General features: G+C 43.0%; 1 protein-coding gene across 6 annotated transcripts in view; it reads right to left on the minus strand.

The window, feature by feature from the left end:
• The window catches only part of DGKI (diacylglycerol kinase iota), a 438,228-nt gene that overhangs the window by 262,469 nt on the left and 149,011 nt on the right, over positions 1 to 26,748 (minus strand). For 5 of the 6 annotated variants that reach the window (XM_044246656.1, XM_044246655.1, XM_044246660.1 and 2 more), the window contains exons 2-3: positions 21,746 to 21,854; positions 7,217 to 7,312 (exon numbers count right to left, since the gene is read on the minus strand). In XM_044246656.1, the coding sequence (XP_044102591.1) occupies positions 7,217 to 7,312; positions 21,746 to 21,854 (205 nt within the window). Of the gene's footprint in view, positions 1 to 7,216; positions 7,313 to 8,727; positions 8,751 to 21,745; positions 21,855 to 26,748 lie in introns of those variants that run through there. The other variant, XM_044246659.1, reaches the window with a different exon arrangement.

The raw sequence follows: 26,748 nt of genomic DNA on the forward strand, positions 1-26,748 counted from the left end.
GGGAGACTGTGGATATTACACACAGCAGCAAAATGACAAGGTAAAAGTTTAAGTCTCAGTGTTGGGGTTAGCAGGAAAATCCCAAACATAAGGTCTTGTTGAGAGCAAAGTCCAACGAAACTACTCATTAGCTCGTTCAGCTCCATGACCTTGAATTTTAAGTAGGGACAGGAGAAAACTAGAAAGGACATTGATGTTTGTCGACTAATTTCATCCCTCTACCAATCCTGAGAGGCAGATACAATCAACACCACTTTACAGAAGGACCTGGGGCTCAGAGAAGTTGGACAGAGGCAGGATTTTGATCCAGATCTTACTTGTCTCTAGATCTGCATGGTTCTTTACTCTCCACACCCCCCACGCCCATATTACATGGCCTCCCTAAAGCAATTCATTCATTTACTCAAGAAAATTCTCTTTGTGAAGCTTCCAGCAATATTGGAAGACACCTTAGCACGGAGGTCAGGTGGGGGTGGCCATTTTAGCTATATTTGACCCACAAGGAAAAGGCTAAAGCAAAACACTTGAACAAAACAGTAACAAAAGGAAAACAGTACCCATCAGCCTACCCACAAACACAAGGTGACATAAGCCCATTTAAAAATAGAAAAGATATCTGGTAACAGCGCTCTGAAGTCTGACAGCTCCTTTTTTCTGTCACCCAACCTACACGTTCTCACTCACCTACCGTCTAACTACTCTCTTCCCTGCAGTTCTCAGTGGCGGGCGCCTCCCTGCCTGTCTGCTCACTTACCCAGAAAACCACAAACGTCTCAATGAAATCTTTAGTCAAGGCTGTTTGCAGTAGACCTCCGGGTGTATGCCCACCTGTGAGCCTTGCGGAGGAGCCACGAGGCCAGGTAAGTCCCCTTACAGGACAGCCACTGCGTGTGTTTCCTGGGACTGCCCTAACCGAGGCCCACAAAGTGGGTAGCTTAAAACAACAGAAATGTATGGTCTCACAATTCTAGAGGGTTGACATCTGAAATCGAGGTACCCACAGGGTTGAGATCCTTGTAGGGGCTCAGAGGGAGAATCTGTTCCATGCCTCCCTCTCAGTTTCTGATGACAGACAGCCTGTGGTCCTTAGTGTTCCTTGGGGTATAGCTCCCTCACTCCAGACTCTACCTCTTTCCCTATGCATCGCTGGGTGTCTTCTTCTTCTTAGAAGGCCACTTGTCACACTTGAGCAGGCACCTTAACTAAGCATCTTTGCAACAGCCTTATTTCCAAACAATGTCATAATCCGAAGTACTGGGGATTAGGACTGGGGCATCCGTCGGGGGAGCACAATTCAACCCCTAACAGCCACCTTATACCAGTCCCCTTCGTTGGGTCCTGACACTCTTTATGAAGGAGAACAGGGGCCTTCTGCTCCTCGACCTGACACAGACAGTCGTCTGTAGAGTCGTCTGTAGAGTATTCACACCCTGTGCCGCCCAACAGAAACTCTGATGTGGTTGATCCCGGGATCAACCACTCCAGAAAATAAAATTAAAAAGAGTTGATAAGTTCACAATTCTCACCCAGCAATAAGAACCGGTGAGGCTGATCTTAGTGAAAACACTTTAAATCAGGAAATGGAGGCAAAATCGGTGACATTTGTCCGAAGGTCACTCTGCATGGGTGGAACAGCAGGTTTTCAGACCCAGGTCAGTCTCACAAAACCCATTTCCTTCCCAGGTCCCAGAGAGCCCATCTCTGTCTACCCAAGTAGACGCAGGTTGTGGATCCTGACTACGGTTGGTGGGTGCATCAATGTATCAATGTAGACAAGTGTAATTTCAGTGTCAAAATAGGTATGCACTAGTATGTGCTCTATTGACTATTAACAGAGGTGTGAATTTCTTTAGAAGCCAGTATGTGGCTCAGCGTCTTTGTGTATACTATCAACAACGCACGAGAAGGGTTTCTACCTACCAAACTGTGATACTGTCATTTCCAGTTACTGGTCGCTCTCCACACTCACTGTCTGCAGTTCCAGGCACAGGCACCCAGCCCACAGACACTTCCAGAATAAATGAAGGAAGAAATGTCCACCTCAACACATAGCACCAAACGAAAGTGGTCCTAGTTGGGATTTTATTTCAGTTCTTCCCCCCCATGATTGTGTTGGGAAACAGTGATCCTTCTGCTCCAATTTCATTACTGCTGCCTCCCTATCCCTTTCTTCTCTCTAGGCCAGAAAAAGAAACAGTTACTAATTTGGGGACTGTAGCTGATTTAGGAACAACTTTAATCCCATTAAATTTCTGCTCACAGACATTCTACAGTATTAAAGGTTGTCACTAGAGAAATGCAGAAGATGAAGGACTTTAAAGGTCATCTGGTTCAGCCCCAAGGCTTTGGAGTAAACCCTCCCACAAACATCTTTGTGTCCTATGAGGCCACTGCCTTGCTTTCAATACCCTCCAATACCAGCCCCAAATATCAGTCCATAGGGCAGCAGGAAGTCCTGGATTTGCAGGACGGCTTTGGTTTTAAAGAGACTATTGCAATGTCCGTATAAGTCAGGGTGACTGTCTCAGTGTCCCTGATGCAGTTCTGGTTTATTCTTAATGTTACGGCGCCCTTCCTGCCAGGAGCTTCTTTCACCCCTGAAATGGTCTTGCTTTCACCCCTGAAATAGTCTTGCTTTAGACAACTTGTTACGTGGCCATGCTCCCTAAGCACACAGGCATTTATAACATGCACTCCAAGTGTCAGTTCCAAAGACAGGGACACACACAGCCCCCATCTGTCCTTTTTTCCATTCTTACCTAGCACATGCCCTCTGGTGTGACCATGCATGTCTGATGATCTCCTCCTCCCTTGTTGAATGCTTGTTCCTGCCTTTGAGTTTCCTAATGTTCCTCTCCCTTCCTGAATGTTCTCCTGCCCCACCACTTATGTAAATCTTACCCATCCTTCAAACTGTGCTTAAGCCCCACTGCCATGAAGCCGCCTCTGTCTACCTCAACCCACACTGATTCCTCCCTTCTCTTAACTTCTACCCGTGACATTTGCTTTGCTAAGATAAGGTAAGGAGGGAAAGGCACATCTTTGGTAATGGACTCACTCCTCCTCTGAACGCTCTGCCTGTACATTGCTTAGAAGCCTGCGGGTAGTACCTGGTCCTGGCAGTTTGGTCCTTATCTCAACAGGCTGGCTATCTTCAAAGGTGCTTCATTGAAAGGAATGAGATTATGATGCAGAATCCATCTGCACCTGCTTTTTTCTTACCAAATGGTTGTTCAGCTATTTAGCTGCAAACAGAACACTGAAACTGGAGGCTCTCTTGGAGATTAACTTGCCTAACCTCTTACCCAAAGCCGATGTGCACCCCTCCCCTACACTCAGCAGCCTTGAAAGATGGCCATCCGACTTGTTGGTAAACACATCATTTCAGCCTGTCTCTCTAGAAACCTTGATCCTTTGCTGGATAGCTCTGGTTGTTAAAGCTCTTCCTTGTAATTGAGTATTTCTCAAAGTTAAGTCTGTGGACCATCTGCACTGTAGTTATTTGAGGTGCTTGCTAAAATTGCAGATTCCCAAGTCCAGCTCCAGCATATTGAATCAGCATTTGGAGCAAGGAGAGAAATAGTCATCTACATTGTTAACAGGTTTTCCAGGTGATATTTATGATCCGTGTAAGATTCGCTGCTAGAGTCAGTGGATTCTTATGGAGAATTCAGTTCTACCTTCCTAAGGACAGAGAGCAAGACCTTCCCCTCTTCCTCTTCTTCAAGGCAGGTCTTTCAACACTGGAAGAGGTCAGTTCTCTACCTCCCTTCATTAATACTCTTCGGCAATCCAGGTTATTTCACTCTTACTCCTACTACAAATCTCCCTACCCTGAACCAAGTTGAGCACACTCCTCCCGGTCTTCCCTTCCTGCCAATGCCCCCCTTCCCCTGCCAAATATGATGCCCAGACTGAGAGAGAGAGCTAGCTTTGTAATGTTTTCACTACACGCTGACAATTTTCTGAAGTACAGTTGACTCCTGGACAGTGTGGGGGTTCAGGGCACCAACCTCTTGTGCAGCCAAAAATCCAAATATAACTTCTGACTCCCTAAAACTTAACTACTATAGCCTGCCCTTGACTGGAAGCCTTACTGATAACATAAACATTCAACTAACACATATTTTGTATGCTATGCACTGTTTGCTCATGATACAGTAAGTTGTAGAAAATAGTTTTAAAAAATCATAAGAGACAGGGCACCTGGGTGGCTCAGTGGGTTAAAGCCTCTGCCTTCGCCAGCTCATGATCCCAGGGTTCTGGGATCAAGTGCCCCACAGGGCTCTCTGCTCGGCAGGGAGCCTGCTTCCTCTTCTCTCTCTGCCTGCCTGCCTCTCTGCCTACTTGTGATCTGTCAAATAAATACATAAAATCTTTTTTAAAAAATCATAAGAGAAAATAATTTACCGTAGTTATAGTACTATCCTGTATTTATCAGAAATATTTCACATATAAGTGGACCTTATGGTTCAGATCCATGTTGTCCAAGTGTCAGCTGTTTTATCAATTTACACTCCAATGAGCTGACAGTGAGAACACCCATTTTGACTTAAACTAAGCTGCAGGTATTGTAATTTCGTAAATCTTTGCTAATTTAATGGGCACATGACCTTGACTCCTTATAGTTGTTTTATTTTGGGTGCCTTCTAAAAATATGTTTCATATATATATTGGGATTGGTAGTTCTTTTGAGAATTGTCTGCTTCTCTCTTTTCTGTTTTTGTTGTTGTTGTTTTAATTTTTAACGCATTGTGTCAGTTGCAGTGGAAAGTAAATCCTTTCAATGCATTATCTCCTGTAATGTTCCAAACACTCCCCCCACTCTGTAGGTGAAGAAACTGAGCCTTCAGGAGCCTATAATGAGAAAACACAGACCTTCTGCTTCCTCACGGATTCATCCCTTCTTTCATCACTTTTTTTTGGAGGAGAGCTCTTCACCTTCCAGACGCTTTGTAAAGTGAGTTAACAGAGCTGAGTATTGGAGGTGAAATTTGGAGAAAGATTCAGAAGAGCACCAGGAATATTCATAATGCTGTTTTCTCCTGCTTATACTTACAACTTCCCTTATTGTTGTTTTTCTGGGTATAAAGAGAATAGTGACCAAGTTATAATCAATTGGTGGATAGCAATGTTATTTAGGAGCATAAATCTATCTGTGTATATATTTGCCAAGAGAGGTAATATGTGGCTGACCCTAAAAGACTACCAGAAAAGGATCAAAGGGAATAATTTGGAAATGATGCAGAACTCCTAAACAGTAGCAGCAGAAATTGTTCAAAAGCATACATATAAGTAAAATTGGTTTTCCTTTTTTCCATTTTATATTATCTGATATCCCAAGACCAGTGTTTTTGCAATTAACTGAGATCCTAAAGTTAATTCATTATTTACAGCATTTCAGTCCAAGTAGCTGAGCAGCTCTTGGTTTTTGGTTAATTCAATCAAAGTTTATGCAATTATACTTTAATTCAAAATACATATGCATAAAGTTGAAATCCTGATATTTAAATCAATTGAATTTACAAGATTAAGAGAAAGGCAAACAACCAAGTACAGATCTGAGTTGGAAGCAAAATTCAAAATAATTTTATCCCACCCTCTTTTTCTAAGAAGGTAACCAGTGCCCAAAGGACAGGAGTTCTCAGTATCACACAGTGAGTGCTAATAGTGGGATTCAAATGGAGACCCTGTACAGCTGGCCTTTCACTGAGCTCTATTCCTAACTTCACTCAAGCAAACCCTGGTCCTCTCAACTCTTATGAAGGTTTCCCAAAAGAACCTATAAACCAGTCATCAGAACAGCTAATGCAATTTTTAAAGTTTTGTTCCTCCAGCTCTGCAATTCCAGCCAGACTGATCAAAGTGCTTGAAGGCTATATTCTTCTAAAAGCTTTAGCGGAAACTCAATTTCTTCCTTATTAGTCATTGATAGAAACATATTCATTTGTAATTCCAAAGCCCTACATTTTGCCCCAAATCTTTCTTTCATGTAATAAACAAACATAATGAAAGAGAGAAAAAAAAATGTATTAGATGCCATTTAGGAGGCCCATTTCCCCAAATATGAAGAAACTCATTTTTTCTTTCTTCTTTACTATTCTAGGTTTCCCGTTACTCTCTTTTCAAACCAATAATTTTGAATTACACAAAAATTTTAAGTTCACTTTCTCAAGAATAAAATTTTAGTTCCTCACAACTTAATGCCTGGCAACCATGCCCTTTTCACAGAACATAAAGACAACCTTGACATTTAAGCTGATGGTTCTAAATGAGGATACAAAGCAAATTTTAAAAAGCATGGGCTCTTCCAATGTATTTGTTAACTGTCCAGTTTCTAGAACTTTATCCTCCACGCTTGATCTGAATTACAGGCATACCCTGGAGACACCGTGAGTTCCGTTCCAGACCACTGCCATAAAATATCACAATAAAAGGAGTCAAATGAATTTTTTTGCTTCCCAATGCATCGGAAAATTATTATTTACACTATTCTGTCTATTAAGTGTGCAATGGCATTACGTCAAAGAAAAAAAAAAGGACAGGCCTTAATTAAAAAATACTTCATCACTACAAGTGCTAACTATTACCTCGGCTCTCCACCAGTCATAATCACCGATCACAGATGACCATAACAGACAACAATCAGAGTTGGAAATATCACGAGAATTCCCCAAATGCGGCGCAGACACAAAGTCAGCAAACGCTGTTGGAAAAAAATGGCGCAGGGGCAGGGTTGCTACAAACCATTAATCTGTTAAACAAACAAACAGACAAACAGACAAAAAACCCCTCAGTATCTACAAACTAAAGGACCTATGCCTGTATATGCAGCCGGCGCCCAAGGCCAAACCCATAGGTCACCCAGCGCTCACACTCCCCCCTCTACAAGCGAGTCACCCCCTCCCACGGTTACGGTTCCTCCACACAGAGACCTCTCCCCACGCACACACCCTGTCCAGAAGCAAACACTCATGCACCGTCACCCTCTTCCCCTGACACACCAATCTAAACCAGCCCTGGGAGCCAAGCCCTGAGGCCATTAAAACCGACCCCTTGAAACCCACGTTGACTGGCCACTGTCTCACAAGGGACAGGCTCTTTCAAACCTCTCCTTGGAGATTCGGGCAAGGTGGCCTCCGTGCTGCCCGCAGACGCCACGTGGCAGCCTTCCCCGGGACAGGTGAGGGCCCAGAGGTCTAAGGAGCACACTCACTGCAAATCTGACTTGGCAGTTCTCCTCTCCCAGGTAACACAGGTCTCCTGAGACGTTGGTCTCCAGCCACAGGTGCTCTCCGTTCACGGCATTCTCCTGGAAGGAAAAGACCCACCTGACTTCAGTTTTCTTTCCAGGCGTAAAGGGGCAAGAGCTCAAATTTAGGTTTTTGGAGGCAAGAAAGTAAGGGCACCCACAGGGTTTATTTAAGCGCTTCTCATTTTACCCCTGAAAATATGGCCAGTGCTTGTCCTATCAAAATTTTAGAAATAGAACAGGTCTTTGGTAAAATTTTGTCTAAGCCATCACTAAAACAGACATGAGGCCTATGAAAGCTTTATCCATAAGCTGTGATAATCTGTGAAACATATATTAAACAAATAAAGAAAAATCCCTCAAATTGTTCAATGTCAGGTCGTATTTATGCAGGCCCAACACTGCAGATTTTATGACAATCGAGACCAAAATCCTATTAAAAGTTGCCTTTACTTAGCAAATGAGTTAAGAAGGAGGACAGTGGTATTAACGTACTTTAGAGACTGTTTGAAGACATATTTATATCAGTAATGGGTAAATTATGTTCTAAGGCAGAGGCTTCTTAAAACTTACTCTTAAGTCACTGTGTACTCAAAGTGTAATAAATTGCTACTAATTCACACTTTTCCTACTTCAGCAGGGCTTTCACCCATAACACATTAAATTTCTCCAACTGAATTCTTCCTGCTTCTATAAATGGTCACATCTGATTGCAAACAGAAGTGCTGTGATGGATGACATGAAACATCCATTCCAGAATGCATAACGTTTCGTCGGGGTGGGTGGGGGAGTGTAATGCTTCTTCAACAGGACGACGGATTGCACATTCCTTCTGGCACACTACCTTAGAAACCTGAGGGATTTGTGTATCACTTGTGTATTTTTTGCTCATTTGCTTGAAAAGGACTCTGAGCTATTAAGGAAAGCACTGGACTCAGTTAACCACAAAGAGATGAAGTTTACTGATCTTGGAGGAAAAGTGTTTTTGTTTGTATCTGGTTCATCTGTGGGGCATACCATGGATTTTTTTTTCCCCCCATGGGAGATGTTATAGACTGAACTGTGACTCCCCCAAGTTCATATGTTGAATGTTCATATGTTCCTCAGTATCTGAGGATGAAGCCTTTTAGAGTAATTAGGTCATGTGGGTGGTGCCCTCATGATTGGGATTAGTGCCCTAATAAGAAAAGACATGAGAGGGATCGTTTCCTCTTTCCATACATACACTGAGGAAAGGTCATGTGAAGACAGGGTGAGAAGGCATCGCAAGCCAGGCCATCTACAAGCCAGGAAGTGGGTTCTTACCAGGAACTAAAACTACCAGTGCCTTGATCCTGGAGTTCCCAGCCTCGAGAACTGTGAGAAATAAATTCCTATTGTTTAACCTACCAAATCTATGTATTTTGTTAAATGACTTCAATAAGGAGCTTTATAGAACAGCCAAGTAATAGAGAAGTCCATCTTACACGAGTCACCTTTATAATAACTGGCTCCAGAAATGTCCACATGACTGCCCTCTGAATCCCAAAGCTCAACATGAAGTAGCACAAACATATACCGAAGAGAAACTGGAAAAAAATACAAAGTGTCATCTATTTCTTAAACATATTTCTTCAGATTCTAGTACAATACCTTCCCTTCAGAGCCTCTAGGCTCAAATGATTTTCAGACAAGAATAACTAGAGGTTATAGATACTTCACCATCTGAGAAGGTTGACACCAACTCTTAGAAGAGTGAGAGTGAAGGTGGCTCCGTGGAGCAATGGATAGCGCATTGGACTTCTAGAGGCTGAGAGTGAGGGGCAGGAGAAATTTCATGAGTTTGGAAGATATTCAGCGATCAGAAACAATGCACAGGGAGACTCTAAGGTGGGGGTAGGGGGCATCCTATGCATGTCTAGAGTGCTTCAAAAACCATTCCAAAAAAAAGAAAGCAATGCTAATGAGAATCATGGCTGTCCATGTCAAAGGGTGACTGAACATCTTTTCACCAAGACTTTTTCTTCTCTATCGGTCACTTTTCCCTGTAGAAAGTCATGTTCATTTTTTTTTTTTTCATGGAAGTCAATGGAAAAATGGGGCTCACCTCACAGTCAGTCTTGCAGAAAAACAACAGAAGCAAGAGAAGAAGAGCTATAGGTTTAGACCCTAAAAATTTTCAGGTAGGAATGGATGTGGACAGTATACATATTTATTTTTCTTGTAAATGCATACATATATACATATATATGTGAATATATACACACACACATATACATATACGTGTGTGTGTGTGTGTGTGTGTGTGTATCCTGTCTTTGTTAGGTATCCTAAAGAAATTGATCCTCACAATCTATAACAGTCTATTACTGAGAAGTTGATATCCAACTTTCATTTATAGCCATTTATGGAATGAGATCTCTTTTCATTCTGTTGTTCTTTAATTTATTCAATAAACATTTATTCCACACCACTGGTGCCAGGCACTGGGTTAGTGTGGTAATGCATGGCATAAAATCTACCAGAGAATATGAAAACTGAACCCATAATTACAGCATCAAATATTAGGGAAACCAAAAGAGCAAAGATCCTACCAACAGTTTTAGAAAGTGAAGAATAAATTGTTGCAGTGGATAAAATGGTCAAAAACCACTGATAATAAATACAAAACTGATAAACCTTGAGTCAGATTCAGGCATAGAAGGGTCACTGGGATTTAACCTCATTCTTGAGTGGAGATCTGATTAGTCTTTCTAATCACAAAGGGAAGAAAGAATAAAAAGACAAGAAGCTTCCTGCCAGAGTGGTTCTGACTCACTGGGTCTTAAATTTGACTACTCATTAAAATGAACTGGTAAGTTTTTAAGAATACCTGGGTACCATCCCCAGAGAGTTTATTTTAACTAATATGAGGTGAAACCTGGACACCATGAGTTTTCAACGTTCTGAAGTGACTCATGTACAGAGAGTCTAAGACCCCATAACCCAGCAGACCCTACCCTCCCCCCTCAAGTTAATAGATTCTAGAACTTGTCTATGACTGATCTATTAAATCTGATACTTTTCTGTCTTTGTACAGTCACCAGAGAAGAAGGTAAAAGAGGAAGAGAGAGGAGGAGACATAAGGTAGCCCAGAGAGATTTTAAGGAGAGAGGCAGGAAACCAAAGATAGTGAGAAGGCTCAAAGTTAACAAGATAGATCCAGGGGATAAGAAAAAGTCTTCAATGCACAAGCCTTTAAAGAAGCAACAGAATAAATGAGAATGTTTATATACTTACTAGTAATCTTACATTAGGAATGTACCTAAGGAAATAATCCTAATGGAAGAAAAACCATTTACATCAAGAAGTTTATTTCTACTGTGTATAATCAAAAATTGGAAACATCACAAATGCCCTGTGGAGAAGAATGTTTGGTAGAATAATACATGAAACAGAGCATTATAAAGTCATCAAGAAGTGATAATTATGAAGTTTGGCCATATGGAAAACTACATAATGTAAAGTCAAATAAAAATAAATTTCAAAATTACCTGTATATTACAATCACAACTCCGAATATAAATAAGAGCTGAAAAAACTGTATTTGTAGCTTGATTTCTGGATCCACACATCCCTGTTAGTTATTTCTACTTGTTCTCCTTTCCTGGAAAAGTTCAAGAATGAGTTTTCTTTATTTGCTGCCCCACTTCCTTTCCACCGCATTGTTTCTCGAACCCAGCTCATCAGGCTTGCTTCCTTCTCATTCCAATGTAACTATTTTTGTGAAGATCATCAGTGACTTTACATGGCTCAATCCAATAGCCACTTCTCAGTCTTTATCATAATCAACAGCTTTTGATACAGTGATCATTCCCTTCTTTTAGGGACACCTGCTTCCTAGAAACACTATACTCCTTTTTTTTTTTTTTTTAATTGCACCTCAATGGCACTCCATCACAATCTTCTTTTCTGGACCTTTCCTGTAATCCCAAACTCTAAACAGTAGAGTGTTCCACAGCTCATTCCGAGATCTTCACTCTTCCCCAGCCACCTCCAGTCCTAGGTTATTTGCTTTTAGTTCTCATGACTTTAGATTCCATCAATTGTCATCTCCCAAATTATTCATATAGTACAAACCTCCTCTTTGAACTTCACACTCATTAAAACAAAACAAAAAAACTGCCCTCTCAATATTTCTACTTGAAACCAACAAGCATCTCAAAATTTTAGCCTCAAAACTCAGTCTGTGGTATACTCCTTAAATCTACTCTTACTTCAAATGCTATTTCCATTCTTAGAGCTGCAAATATTTTCTAAAAACTTTGGGGTCATTTTAGATCTCCCTTTCCCACTCCTGTCCATCTACTAATGTTACTGACTCCATTTTCAAAATGTGCATGAAACTCAATTACTTACCACTTCAACCGCCACCACCTGATCCTCCATAATCTTTGGCTTGGAATGCCCTCATACTCCCTAACTGGTATCCCTGCATCATCAGTCTTGCCTCCCCATGTTCTATCCTTCACAAAGCAATGAAAGTAATTGCTTTATATATATATATATATTTTTTTAAGATTTTATTTATTTATTTGTCAGAGAGAGAGGGAGAGAGAGCGAGCACAGGCAGACAGAGGCAGAGGGAGAAGCAGGCTCCCCGCCGAGCAAGGAGCCCGATGTGGGACTCGATCCCAGGACGCCGGGATCATGACCCGAGCCGAAGGCAGCTGCTCAACCAACTGAGCCACTTGACCAAGCCACTGATAGGCTCGAAATCCCTCAAAGTCTATCCATGAACTTGGAAGAATGCAAAGCTTTTACTATCTAGTCCCTGGGTTCCTCCCTTACTTCCTCTCTCTACTTGTCCTCTATCCCTCTATTTCCTGTCCTGGTTACCTCATCTTCTATAATACTCTGTCTGAGTCAATGATTTGCAGTCACTAGGCTCCTTGCTATTTATTTCCTCAAGCTGGCTAAAGAAGCTTCACATCAGGTCCTTTGAATTGGCTATTCCAGTGACTAATAATTGCTTACACGAGATAACTACATTGTGCCTCCCTCTTTTTTTTTTTTTAAAGGTCTCTGTTCAAATGTCCCTATATCAAAGGCTGTTCACTGCATATGCTGCTTAGTCTATCCAAATTGTTTACTCCTCCATTCTGATTCTATGTGGTTAATTTCTATTCACTTACTGGTCATCAGATCCAGTGTTACTCCTTCCAAGAAGCCATCACTCACTCCAAAGTCTAAGTGAAGTTATTTGTTAGTTTCTCTCATAAAACTATGTTCCCTTCCAATAATCTTTCTCCATTGGTAATTATCCATTCATTGGAATGATCCTTTGATTAATGTTTCCTTATATATGAGATTCTAAGCTCCATGAGAACACTGAATGTCCAGAACTTCACTTAGTGCCTGGAAAATAATGACAAATAAATTTTGGTACTTGAAAAGATGAAAGACTAAGAATCAATGAATAAATGAATCCATGCACATTTTTATTATATGCAGCTCCAAGGGGGTAGAAAGGCATAATTATTTTTATCTGTCCATTAGTCTAGAGTCATAAACTGTGAGAAGTAAACATGGTGCCTAATAAGAAACAGGACAGTCTTCTAAAATCACAAACAGAAGAAAAGCCTTTTTTAAAAAAAAAGTCATACAAAAAAAAAAAAAAGACATGAAGCATACCTCTTACTAGACTACATTTTTCCCATGGCTCATCCTTTTCCTGCACATCTGTCTTATCTGATACCTAATAAAATACATTTATAGTAACGTTACCCAAAAGAGAAATCTGGACTTTGCCCTCAGCTCCGCAAAGGTCATCTAAGTGCTGGGAATGTCCTGCCTGATAAGAGTATATGTTTACCTTGGGGCCTTGAGCCATGCCAGATAGTCTAAGACAACTATGACTAATGGTGGGGCTTAGAGCCATATATCAGCTCAGCCTCCAGAAGAGCTAGAGATTAAGTTCAGCCATGCAGGAAATCAACCAGGTCTACACGACCAAGCCACAACTAATACACTAGACACCAAGGTTCAGATAGATTGGCAATATGCCACACGTGCTGTCACACAAAGTTGCTAGGCGAGGTCAGCACTATCCGCAAATCCAATGGGAGAGAATAACGGAAAGCTCAACCTGTGAAACTCTCCTGGACTCTGTACCATGTACCTCTCCCCTTGGGTAGATTTGAATTTGTATCCTTTCATTGCAATAGGTCACAAATGTGTATATAAGAGCTTTCAGTAAATTCTATGAGTCCTTCTAGTGACTCATCAAACATTTTTTTTAAAGATTTTATTTATTTATTTGACAGACAGAGATCACAAGTAGGCAGGCAGGCAGAGAGAGAGAGAGGAGGAAGCAGGCTCCCTGCTAAGCAGAGAGCCCGATGCAGGACTCGATCCCAGGACCCTGAGATCATGACCTGAGCCGAAGGCAGTGGCTTAACCCCCTGAGCCACCCAGGTGCCCCCTCATCAAACATTTTGAGTATGATCTTGGGGATGCCCAAACTTTCAACTGATGTCAGAAGTGAAGATGGTCTGGGGGACTCCTGAATTCTGCATAAGGGTATCCAGCTGGGGTTGCATTCACACAAAAAGAGAACAGACAAATGAACCACTGTGGTTTTCTTACATTTCTGACTCATCCTTCTCTAGCTCAATATTAATAAACTATGAGACAGACTTTTCACATACCAGCTATATGTTCTTGGGCCTCTCTAACTTCCCTAAACTGTATTTTACTCACCACTAAATTGCAGAAATAAGTGTACTTTACGCACAAGATCACAGCGATACTTAAATGCGAAAAATGCATAATGTCTAATGCCTTGCACACAATTAGAACAGGTGTTCAGTGTAATTTCTACTACTGTTATTGTGGTTACATTTGTGAAACTGAATAAAGGATGCCTCATTTAAAATGGAGTCAGGAGGTCAGATGGGGGAGCTGTCACACTCTACGACTCATCATTAATTGCAGACCCCCAACAGGAAGAGACTTACTTTGCATTCCCAATACGAAGAAGACTATTTTGCTACTTCAGCAAGAGGAAAAGAATTTCTCCTTGATGCCCAACAAGCTCAGCCAATAAGAAAATACCTCAGCCAATGAGAAACCATCACCTCCCTGAACTCATGCTTTCCTCCAATGGACTTCCATTTAAAGCAGCCCCTCCCACACTCCTCCTTTTCTCTATAATGTTTCTTTCCTTTGATCTCCAGATCAAAGGTAGTGTCATAGCTTGCATGTCCCAAACTATAATTCCTCAGCTAATCCCAAATAATCCTACTTTGCTGGTAAAATAACTGGCAGTTTTACTTTTAAGGTGGACACTCTCCAGTTTTCCTTCCCTTCTAACCCATAGATATTGGTATTATCTAAGGTTTTTTCCTTGGTCTTTGTACCAAGACTACTAACCTTTCACCTAAATTATTTTTTTCTTTTTTCTGGACATACAGCTAGACCTTATTACCCAGCCTTCCTTGCAACTAGGTATGGCCGTGTGACCAAGATCTAACCAATGGAACATAAGCATGAGTGACATGTATGGTTTTCAGACCTGGCCCATCAAAACCTCCCACATGCTTTCCTCCATGCTCTTTTCCCACACTGGATACTTGAAAAGCCAACCTTGGGGATGATTTCAGAAGCCATCTGGTGAAGATGTAAGAGCAACTGTCTGGGGCATTGAAAAACTATGTGAAATAGAGCCCACCTCCCACTCAGCCTACCTGGAACAGTCCTTATCTGTTACATGAGGGAGAAATATACTTCTCTTCCACAGTGATTGTATGTTTGAGTATCCTATTTATTGTAGCCTAGTCTACACCAACTAACACAGACCTTATATTTTTGTATGGATTTCCTTTCATTATCTACATCCAGCCCCAAGTTACTTATCATATACTGAAGAACACGTCTAACCCAAGCCCTGGTTTCTTCTGCTCTGAACTCTAATTCTGACTTTCTCTCTAATATTTTACAATGTTGCAAAATTAATTCCCTTAGAACATAACAACAGTTTTGCCTCTCTCTTGCTCAGGATGCTTAAATGATGTTCTATTATTTATAAAATGAAATCCAAATTTAATCTCACACACTAGACCTTCCACTGACACCAATTTGTCCATCCTCAACCTTCCTTGTATTCACCTTTGCACATTTTCTTCCTTCATCACTCTTCTCTAAATATAGCCATAGCCTCCCTTTTTTGTGCCATGCTTTTTATTTATTCCATTCTCCCCACCCAGGAATCTCTTTCTCCTCCACAAATCAACCTTGAAATACCATCTCAAACAATATACAACTCAGAGTATCCATCTGTGCCAGACCCCCCCCCAAAAAAAATAGTTCTCCCATTTCTAAATGAAGATAACATTTCTTCTGTATCTGTGAGTACTGAGACAAGTCTTTATAGATATACATATGTTTATATAGATGGATCTATATAAAGATGGATCTAGCCACCTAAGAGTAGAGATCCATCTAGGTATAGATTTATAGATACAGATACGATTCCTTGCTCTCCAGTTCTACTGAAGTCCTAGTAATAGTTATAGTTAAAAGGATATGTGTGTGTATTGGTGGGAGGGGTTTATAGACTTTGAATAACACAGAATGCACTGACACTAGAGGCAAATCATTTACACAAAAGAAAGACACTTGCTTATATAAATGTTTTGAAACAGGAGGGAAGTTATAAAGATGTATCTCATGTAAATGTCCTTACAAATTTGGAAAGGAAAAGAACTCTGAACTGTCTCTCCCTCAAAATCTTCGTGATAATAGTAGGTAGAATTTGTCTAGGATAGTTTAACAAGGATAGTTTAGCCAAGAAGCATGTGGCTATTGAGAACTTGAAATGTGGTTCCCACTAATTGAGATGTCCTGTCACTGTGAAATTCAAACTTTGAATACTCAGTGTGGGGGAAAAAAAAAAAGAATGCACACCTCCTCACTGGTAATTTTTATACTGATTACATATTAAGATGGTAATTTTTTTATATATTTGGTTGAACAAAACATGGTACCAAAATTAAAATTACATATTTATTTTTACTTTTCTCAATGTGGCTACTAGAAAATTTAGAATTATTTTATGGCTCACATCTATTTCTTTTTTTTTTTTTTTCACATCTATTTCTTATTGGGCAATATTAGCTCAATCACTTGCTTAGAGACAGAAGCTTAGCCCCAGAGAGACACTTCTCCATGACCTGTGAAACTGTGGGATTCTACGATCTTTCCCAACAACCAGTATGACTCAAAATTCTTACAATTTGGAGAACTAAAAGACTATAAATTATAAGGGTGCACAGAATCATGCTAGATCTGCCCCCACTATTAACACAGCAGACCAGTGCCAGGACATTCACTGATTTATAGCTGGCTAGCTCCTCCTGACCTCTCGGCCATCAGATACCTTGATCAACCCGACTTAACAGTTTTTGAAATGGGGATGGGAGTGGGGAAAGGTTGAGGTGAGAGTCACTATCGGGGACAACACCCAGACCTGAAGGTCAAGAGCTTAGACCTGAAGGCACAGGTTTGCTAGGACCTGCCCCCTGATAGAAGACTGAAATGAGAACATGCTTACGCACACAACCATACACACCTGCCTCCTCCTGGCGCTTCATTCAACGTTTCTAAAGATAAGATGACCTAGTTTCATAACCCAGTTTAAACCAATCCCGTGTGAAGACTGTCCGCGTAATCTTGTCCCTGAACCAAGTGGTAGCGTGGTGTATAACTGTGTTATGTTTCTACATACCTAGGAGAAAGCACTTCTTTTCTTAGCATTGTCAACTAGAGGAAAGAAAATATGGTCTGGATTTAAAATCTGGCTTTGTTTGTGTTGAACTTATTTTCCATAGCCCTCGGGATTGGCGGAAATTTTCCAAGGAGAGAGGAAAAAAATGAACTGAAATTAAAATTGACGTTAAAACCAACATGCCCTTTAAGAAAGATCTGGATGGCTTTCCCACCACTGCTTTGAAAGTTGTTTTAGGCAGTGTAAGGGGCAAAAACAAATTATAAAACAGTGGAGACAGAGGGAGACCCACCTCCTTGCCCCCTACTATCATATTAAAAAGAGAGAAGAAATCTCTAAGTACAAATTAAGTCTCCACCATAGAATCAGGCATGCGACATTTAAGAGAAGACACACATTATCTGTACAACAGACATACTTCTGAAGGAGCTAACTCACTCTAAACTGGAAACCTGGATTCCAGCCCAGGAGATGGGATTTTTTTTTCCCTTTTTGAGTATTACTCCTTTTCTGGCAACTTAGCCTGTTTTCCCCAAAACTGGCTTGCCCAGCATGCATGACTTGGTGTCCATGGGAGCAGCTCCTGAAGGTTGTCACCATGAAGGTGAAGAGGGGAAGAGTGGGGAGGACGGAGAGCAGACCGCCGCAGTACTCTAAGACTTACACAATGCCTAAGACTTACACAATGCCTCATCCTAGGAAAGAGAGTTTAAAAGAGTGACCTGGGATTCAAAGAGCATAAACCCATTTATTTTCCAAAGGCAGCTTTGGACTCTCTGTCTACCAATCCTTTCAGGAATTGGAGATTACCAGAGGCTGGTCAACTCTCAGTGAAATATCCCCCTCTCACTGATTGAACAGAAAGCTGCACTCAGTTTGTCCCCCGACATCTGCAGCCAGAGAGCAGGTAGGCCTGTGATGCTGTGCTCACCATCGTGAAGAAGAAAAACCAAGCAGAAAACACTGTCCCTCCCTTCAAGGAGCCTGAAATCCAGCTGAGGACCTAGAAAAAGAGAGCAACTAAAAACCGCTAATTTGGTTCTAAGGTTTATAAGACCATGAACCATGGGGAGAGGTACTGTGAGGAAACAAAGCAAAAAGTGGGTGAGATAAACCGGACTGGTTCAGTTGAAAAGATGAACATGACCCGGCACAGAGCAAGGGAGGAAATGTCTATAGGACAGAGCAATTGCCACTTGTGTCTACTATTGTCACTAGAAGCCTCAGGTGCCACGGTAAAGACTGATCAGGCCACTCTTTGGACATCAATATTGAGGGTTCCATCCGGGATGTACATGGAGGGACAGGCATTTGCTCAGGACACAGGAGGGACTGTTCATGACGAGTTACCAAGAAAATGAGATCAAGGGAGACAGAGAATCTGATAAGTCATAATAACTATTTGAGTAAATCACAGCAAGAGAGAAGTTCCGGGACTTTGAGGAACAGCTAAAAATAAGAGAGAGATAATACACATCACTAAGTAGGGAAATGAGAATATGAAGATGAGAATATGAATACTTTAAGGGCGTTATTAAGTCTGCGTACCCAACACATCAAACCGACACCTAATCTAGTATACACCTGGCCCAAGGACACAGGTGCCTAGTCTAGGCTCACCAAATCAGTACCCTTCGGTGTCACAGCACCCCCACTAGCCAGCTGCTTCCCCAAGGTCCTTTGCACAAAGATACTTAGGAAACGTTGCGCCCCTTTCTGAAGACTTTTGCATGAAGTCAAAACAGGACCGCTTTGGGATTCTACAATAATCAGAAATGTAGAGACTAAGCTTTTAATCCCAGCGTTTAATTCTACCCTGATTTGTCTTACAACTTCACATGCACCATGAAGAGCCTCTGTATCTGTTTTTTTTCACTGGTGAAATGCAGGGGGCGGGGGGTGACACAAGTCGGGGGTCAGAGTACTAGAGGCCTTTGAAATGACCCTCCACCCCGCTAAACCCTCCCTCTCATCTGGGAGACACATACAAAGCTCCAAACCGAGATCAGTAAATAGTAAGTGTGAATAAATGAAGATTGACCATTTCAATGCATCTAGTCCAGGAGAGTGGGCTGGTGGAGGGGGAGAGGCAGTCCTGCTGTTCTTCCACAGGGGGCTGGGCGGGGGGTGGGATGAGGGAATGGCAGAGGCTGGTCAAGCCAGTGGTCAAGCTGGTAAGCCAGGGGCTTACCCTTGAAGCAGAACACAGAAAATCCTGGTTCAGCAGCTTGTACAGACCAACAAACTAAGGTGACATAAATGAAAATGGCGAAAAGCCCATTTGTTAGGAAAAGCCAAAAATTTTAAAGCAAGGGCAAGTCTTGGGCGGGGTGCGGGGGGGGGGCTCTAAAATGTTTTTAGCCATCTGCTTCTTCCTCTCTTCTGAGAACACTGTTTTACATGGTCCTAATAAGGAACTGTAGTGTTGGTCACTGTTTGGCTTTGGTTCACTAACAGCAGTATCAGCCCACAGTTAATTTTTCTTTTCAGAGTCATATCTTTATAGTTCCTTGCACGTCAGATCTTCAAATATGCCCTCAGATGGACTGTCTTCACAGGAGGCTCTCAGCGTTCCCTCCATTGTGAAACGTCCCCACAGCGCTTCCTGACATGCCATCATTTCCCTGGGGCGCCTCGACAGGGCGCCCACAATCAAAGGAGAGGGAGGAAGAAAGAACTTAATCCTCACTTGTTCTTCCCCTGCTATGTAGTACAGCCTTCCACCACCAGCCCAAAATACCATTCTGATGAAATATTAGAGTGCCTACATCTCTACAGGAATCAGAAAATAATACCTTCTTGCCAAGCTTCGGCTGAAACAGGACACTTCTTTTTAAGAGCCGTTTCTGATAACCATTTCCACCGTCAAACAGTGGTGGATCGTCCTTCCTGGAGCTCTGTGACTCGGGGCCCCTCCATTCCAGGGGTCCACACCTATGTTCTTGCTGTTGACTTCTTGTCTCCAACTGCTTCCCAAGCTCCTTGAAGGCAGAAACCCCATCTTCCTCCCCTCAGGATCCCAAGGAACCAAGGCAGGCTCTAGCACAAAGCAGGGACTCAAATGTGGGATGAATTAGTGAATTCATCCCTAATTTTCTTTCTGATTAAATAAATTGGCAGGCTGCGCTGTTTACAAAGACCTTTGACACTTACTGCCACATTTGATTCTAATAACACCGAGGAAGTCCCTCTTAGGGAGGGGCCACAGTTGTCCCTGTCTATCGATGAGGACACTCAGACTGAAAGAAATCAAGTGACTTGACTAATATCACACAAGGAACAAAAGGATTTAATGACTTTTTCTAGGTCAACGATTTAAATTCTCCCTCATTAGGGTCCTACTACTTTAGGCCAGAGGATTGTTTTGGCATCACAAACATTAAATTCACCAGTTTGGGTCCCTGAGTTGCATCATTCTCATCACTGGACCCCAAATGTCTCACTTTGATCTTATTTATCTGCTTGTTTATACATTTAATTCTTTTTAATTACATAAACACTGGTGTGGATAGGTTCTACTTTCCATTACGGTTTAAGAGTTTATCAAGGAACAGTCCTGGAATCAAGGGGAAGGCCAAGAAGGGAGCTCTTTGTTCCTGAGCACCAGTGCAGCACGTGCGGGGCCACCACAGCATTCTCAAGCCTCTCATCGAGGAAGAAGCTGCATCCCAGCTAAGCCCAGTCTTCTGCCAGGTGCTTCATGAAGGTAGGCAGCATACCATGGCATGGGTCCAGAATGTCAAGTAAGAATGTCACTAAGTGTGTGCTTGGGAGAAAAGAAGAATTGTTTTACTATAAAAGGACATTAAGTCATGACTTATAGGCTAAAAAAATATTTTAATTAAAAAAACAAAAAAAAACCTCTTTTCCCACCCTGCTATGCTTTTTCATATGGGAGAATATGGATCATCCCCACTATTCAGCTCAACTACCAATGCTAAACAAGAACTACCCTCAAGACCAGAGCGGCAGAATTGTAGGGAAGCCCTCCTCTACCTTCATGCTGCTCCCTACATTCATTCCTCCAGGAAGGGACAAAGTCTTTCAGTCCACAGTGATTGATGTCTTTGACCAAGAACCTGAGTTGGTTCTTTGACCAAGAGCCTGACACGCTGAAGACCCTCATAAATGTATTCTGATTAATTTAAGAAGTTCAGAATGCAATCTTCAGCTCAAGTTTCTATGGATGTCTTTTGGTTAAAATTGGCGACTATACCCAACCCACTGATGCCAGACCCATCTACCTTTGTATTGGAGACAGAAATATATCAGATGAGAGGGCATGAAGTCCCTAAAATGTAAAATGAAATTATCTCCTGTCAGGGAAAAATAAACAAAAAATAAAACAAAAAAACAAGCTTCTAAAAGGAAAAGAAGGCAGTCTGAGCTGAGAAGACTAAGCTTAAATGACACGAAGTTGCTAAGGGTAGGCTCTACTCATCGTCAAGTGGGCAAGAACAATAAAGCATGTGCCCAGAGCTACTTCCGATCTCACAGCTGCAAACCCAGGCAGCAGTGCCTCCAATGATTCATGGCATTTTTATTTTAGTCTGAAACACATCCGATTTCATACACAGGAGCTATGTTGCTGGAGGTTTGAGAAAGGAACTATGGCTTAGGTGTCTGAAGATAGGTCAGTGAGCAATATTGGAAATGAGTAAGTCTTGCGTTGTAGCCACAGGGATCCTGACAATGAGAGAGACACACATGCAATTGAATGACATTGAAATGAAGAAGCCAACACCTACACTCCAGTCCAGAGTCGCTCTGGGCTCCTTCGCCGGGCCGTTTGCCACGGGGAGGCTGAGGGCATGTGCGGGAACCAGGTGCTGTAGGCCTGCCCGGGAGATGGCTTTCCTGCAGCCAGAAGGAAAACAAAAAACAAAACAAAACAAAAAACACACAAAGAAAAACCAACATCAGAAGGTCATACATACTAAAAAATTTCCCCAGGGTAAAAACAACGCCTGCGTTAGTCTTCCGCATGCAAAACCCTTTGCAAATGTATTAGAATCTATGTCTCTGAAGTACATGACCAAGGCAGGGGGGTGGGGGGGCGCCGGTCTCAAAAGACAGGGAGGTTGAGGGGACCCCTTTGGGGGTAGCACTGCTTCAGAGATAGAAATTAAAATATAAGCCCCTATTCAGGGTACAGAGCAGAACGCAGGTCTGTTTACCAAAAAGAAAAAAAAAAAAAAAAAAAGACCGAGGGCCCGAGTGGTCATAATCCCTGGACAATTTTAAAGCTGTCAGAGGCTAAAGGCAAGAAAAGTGGGCTGGTGGGGTCCTCTATGGAAATCCCTCCATCTCCCCGCAAAGTGCTCCCCAAGCGGGCACAGCACCAGTCTTGCTCCTGTCAAGAACGTCCTCCCTCCTCCCTGCAGAGGACTCCCACAGAAAGCTTGAAGTTCCAAATGGGAAAAGACTGACTGGTAGCGGCCAAGACAAGGCCCATGCACAGAGGCCGCAATCTTACCGAGGCCCACAGAAAGAGAGAACCAGAACGTGGGGCTTCGATTAGGTTTGGCATCTGGAATACAACAGAATGCAGGTCAGAAAGAGGGGGGAATGAATCGGGACAGGTTGAGAAAGTCAGCCCTGACCTTGGTCTGCAAAGATAAGAAATGAGAGGAGTCGCTTTAGCAAGCAAATATGACGAGGACAGGATGAAGGGACAGGAAGGGAGATGAGAGCCTGGTGGACAGAATAAGAACAGCAAGATCAGGAAGAAAGTAGGGAGATCTTGTGATACCGTCATTAATCATGTTAAGTTCAATTGCTGCATCGCTCCATGAAAAATGCCAGACAAGGGTCTCAAACTTCAACATCAATGGTGATTCATGAATTAATTAGGGGCTCCCTGGAAAGGAGAGGGGTTTTCCCTCTGCAGGGGTGTCCACGTGTGCTTTGAGAATCACGTGAACCAGAATCAGGTGGGTCTTGTGACCCTGTGGATGAGCCCTGTGTAGGTGTGAGGCCAAGGCACAGAAATCTGCATTGACGCATGCTTCCTTCTATGAGCACAAGTTTTCAAGCCGCTCCATGAGTGTATGGAAAGACTTTAATCTAAAGAGGCTAGGAGATGGAGAATTTCCCATATGCACCCTCAGGAAAGCGAAATCTAAGAACTTACAGATGGATTTCAGGTTAATGCCTAATTTGCAGATGACTGGAAAACTCTCTCTCAGCCAATGAATATCCACCGAGATTGTCTCCCCATCCTCAAGCCACTGAACCTGCTGCTTGGACTCAGGCTAGATACCCTGCTCTTTGCACTCCTGGCCATAAAAACAGCCCACCCCGAATTGTTAACGAACTTTCCCACGGTTTGCTACAGTTTTTGTGTCCTGAACAGCAACTCCCATGCTATTCTCGAATAAAGTCAATTTCCAGTAATTCAAGCTTGCCTTAGTTTCCTCTTTATTTGGGTTGGCAAGAGCAAACACGTTTGGGCAAGTGGGGAGCACTAACTTCCCCAGGCCCATCAAAGCAGGGGAGCCCCAAAGGAAAGCATCAGCAACTTCATTATGCACTTTATCCCCATTAGTTCTCAGCACCCTATTTCAGAGGATGCGAACACTGCAGTGGAATCTGCCGTCTCGGACACAGGACCTGCAGACACACAGGGTTCCCAGGGAGGCCCAGATCCTCAGACTCCTTCATGCATCTCACTACAGAGGAACAAGGCTGCGGACAGGTAGATGGGGGCAAAAGGAAGGCGGCAAAAGCCAGATGTACAGTGAATCCCATCATGACTGAGCCCCGGAAAGGAAAGGAACTTGCCGGGGAAAGCGGGAGGCATGACAGCAGAATGTAAAAGCTCCCTTGGAATCTAAAGGCCGGTGATCTCTCTGTTCTGTTCCCTGATTTCTGCAAACTCCACCCAGAAATGGAATTTGTAATTGACCAAGATCAACAGTAGCCTCAAAACCCACAGAAAGGTTGGATAGAAACCAAAAAAGAATCCAAGATTGTGCAGCCACTGATCAATGGCCAAGTGTGTCTAAGAGCTTAGCAAGTGCCCCGCCCTTTTCTCCCCCTCTCTCATATTCCCACACGGGAAGTCTTAGAAATAACGTCAAGGTCTTTAGTAGTTGAAAGTGATCCCATCAAACTTGCCAGTAGCCTACTTTCGGAAGCTCCCACTGGGTGACACACAATGTACTTGCTTTATGTAATTCCCCAAAGAGTCGTTACAAGTTTGTAGACCTTTAATGAAGACATTCTGCTGACACAATCCTCGCTTTCCTCAAGGCAAATAATTAACAACATCCATTTTGGCCCCTTCACCGACACTGACTCTTCTGGGTTCCCAGAGCCAATTCCAAAGTTGGAAGGTTCCCTCAACATCAAGCAATTCTCAGAAACCAGCAGGGTGTCCCAGAATTCAACTTAATTCTGACACTCTCTACGCAGAGCTAACATGGGATTCCATAGGTCTAGGGTTCAGTCCTACAGGACCTCTCCCCACCCCCACCTCAGATGCCAGTCACAAGCCCCAGGCTGTTACCTGGGCTTCTGGCCAACCAGCTCCAGATGGGAGGTTCCAATGACCTCCTCCTTAGGTTTGATTCATTTGTTAAAGTGGCTCACCAAACTGACAGAAACACTTACTTAACGTTTATCCATTTCCTAAAGCAGAGGATGAAGGATAGGAATCCACAATCAGCTGAAGGGATACAGAGGGTGACGTATGGGGAAGGGGTGTGGGGCTTCCATCCCCTCTCCAGGGGCCTCCCTCTTCCAGAACCTCCACCTGCTCACTGAAAGTCTCTGAACCCCACTCTTCTGGGTTTTTAGGGAGGCTTTATTATATATGCAAGAATGATTAAATCATTGGCCATTGGCTACTGATGTTCTGAACCTTCAGCACCCCCCCACCCCCGGAGGGCAAGGGGATAGGGACGGAGAGTTCCAACCCTCCCACCGCAAGATCAGTCCTCAGGGCAAACAGCCCCCACCCTTGGGTGGGGTACAAAGCCACAAAGCCACCTTCATTAACATAATGAAAAACTCTTTGGCCCTTATCACAGGTTTCAGGAGTTGTGAGCAGAGGTCTGTGGATGAAGACCAAGTAAGTATGAGAAATATATTTTGGTCATTTGGACGGCCAGATATATATTGCTTATAAATCACAATGTCGCAGGCCTTCACCCCAAAGTATGTTCTGTTCCACTGAGCAATAAGGAAAGAACACTGGAAGATTCTTATATGGTGCTCTTTCGTGGCCCATGCATTTTTCTTGACCCGAGTTCAAGAAACTGTGTAACGTTTTTCTTTGGGACTTTCCTCTGGCTTTGAAGGAGACTATGTGATTCCAAGTCACAGCTTTCATCACAAGAAAATCGGATCTCCGCGGAGTCAGAATCGACAGGTCCCACCTTTGATTCCTTAAGGTAACAAACAGTGCCTGAGCACAAGGCCTTGAAAGAGCTGAAGAATACCTAAATCTTGAGTAAATGAGGAAAAAGACAAGTTCTTCATCTTTTCATGAACAGCCACAGAGAGCTGTGGTCAAAATGAAAAAGAAGGGAGGGAACACAATTCTGTGGGCACAGTGGACACCACGGGACAAATGAGTTGAACCGACTAGAAATTGGAAACTCTGACCACCAAAACCTGGGTTCCGAATGAAAACTGCCAGGAGGGACACATTGCTGAAATAAGCAGATTAGGATGGGAGGGCTCAGTGTGTCTCCAGAAGAGCACGGTGGCAGTAAGGGAACAGACCGACAAACCCTCAACCATGACTCAGCCCGGCAAGGACAGCAGAGTCCATTGGCACTCTTGCCCAGCCCGAGAACAGAAAGGAGTGCGTAAGGCTTCTCGCTGCCTACTGATCCCCGGTTGTCGATAATAAGGGCAGTTTTCTGAACCATGACTAGAGGACAATTGTATACGTACGACACACATGAACACTTATGAGGAGGAAGGTAAGTAAGAACCATCAGAGCGGTCCTGGTTTGTAGCTGCAAATGGGCCTCACAAGAGGTTATTACATTAGAAGGAGAACAGGAGAAAGATTCGTAGGTGATGAGGAACAGAAGGCCGGCTGAGGAGAAAACGGAAGCTGACACCCTGCAACCTTCCCCCTGTCCCCACTCCAGGGCGGGACACTCGTGACATTCTTCCAGGAATCTCCCATCCTATGTGAAATACCTTGCCAGAGGGGAAAAACTACCTTATTCTTGTAGGTCCTCTTTAGCATATGGAAGTTCTATTGAAACCTTTTCCCCCAACCCCTTGCTATATAACCCGCCACCCCTCAAAAGCCTGGGGCAGCAGCTCTTTCTGGCGCAGGTCCTGTCCTTGAGCTTTAATAAACCACCACCATTTTGCACCAAAGATGATGGCTCAGGGGAAGTAGCTGGGGGAAATCAGAGGGGGAGACGAACCATGAGAGACGGTGGAATCTGATAAATAAACCGAGGGTGGGGGAGGGGAGAAAGGTGTGGGGGGTTAGGTGAGCCTGGTGGTGGGTATTGTGGAGGGCACGGATTGCATGGAGCACTGGGTGTGGTGCATCAACAATGTATTCTGGAACACTGAAAAGAAATTTTAAAAAGAAATAAAAAAAAAAAATTCTTTCAGGGCACCTGGGTGGCTCAGTGGGTTAAAGCCTCTGCCTTTGGCTCAGGTCGAGATCTCAGGGTCCTGGGATTGAGCCCCGCATGGGGCTCTCTGCTCAGCGGGGAGCCTGCTTCCTCCTCTCTCTCTCTCTGCCTTGTTGTGATCTCTAGCTGTCAAATAA

The sequence above is a fragment of the Neovison vison genome, chromosome 4 (genome assembly GCF_020171115.1).
Source record: "Neovison vison isolate M4711 chromosome 4, ASM_NN_V1, whole genome shotgun sequence".
In the NCBI taxonomy this organism is placed as follows: domain Eukaryota; kingdom Metazoa; phylum Chordata; class Mammalia; order Carnivora; family Mustelidae; genus Neogale; species Neogale vison.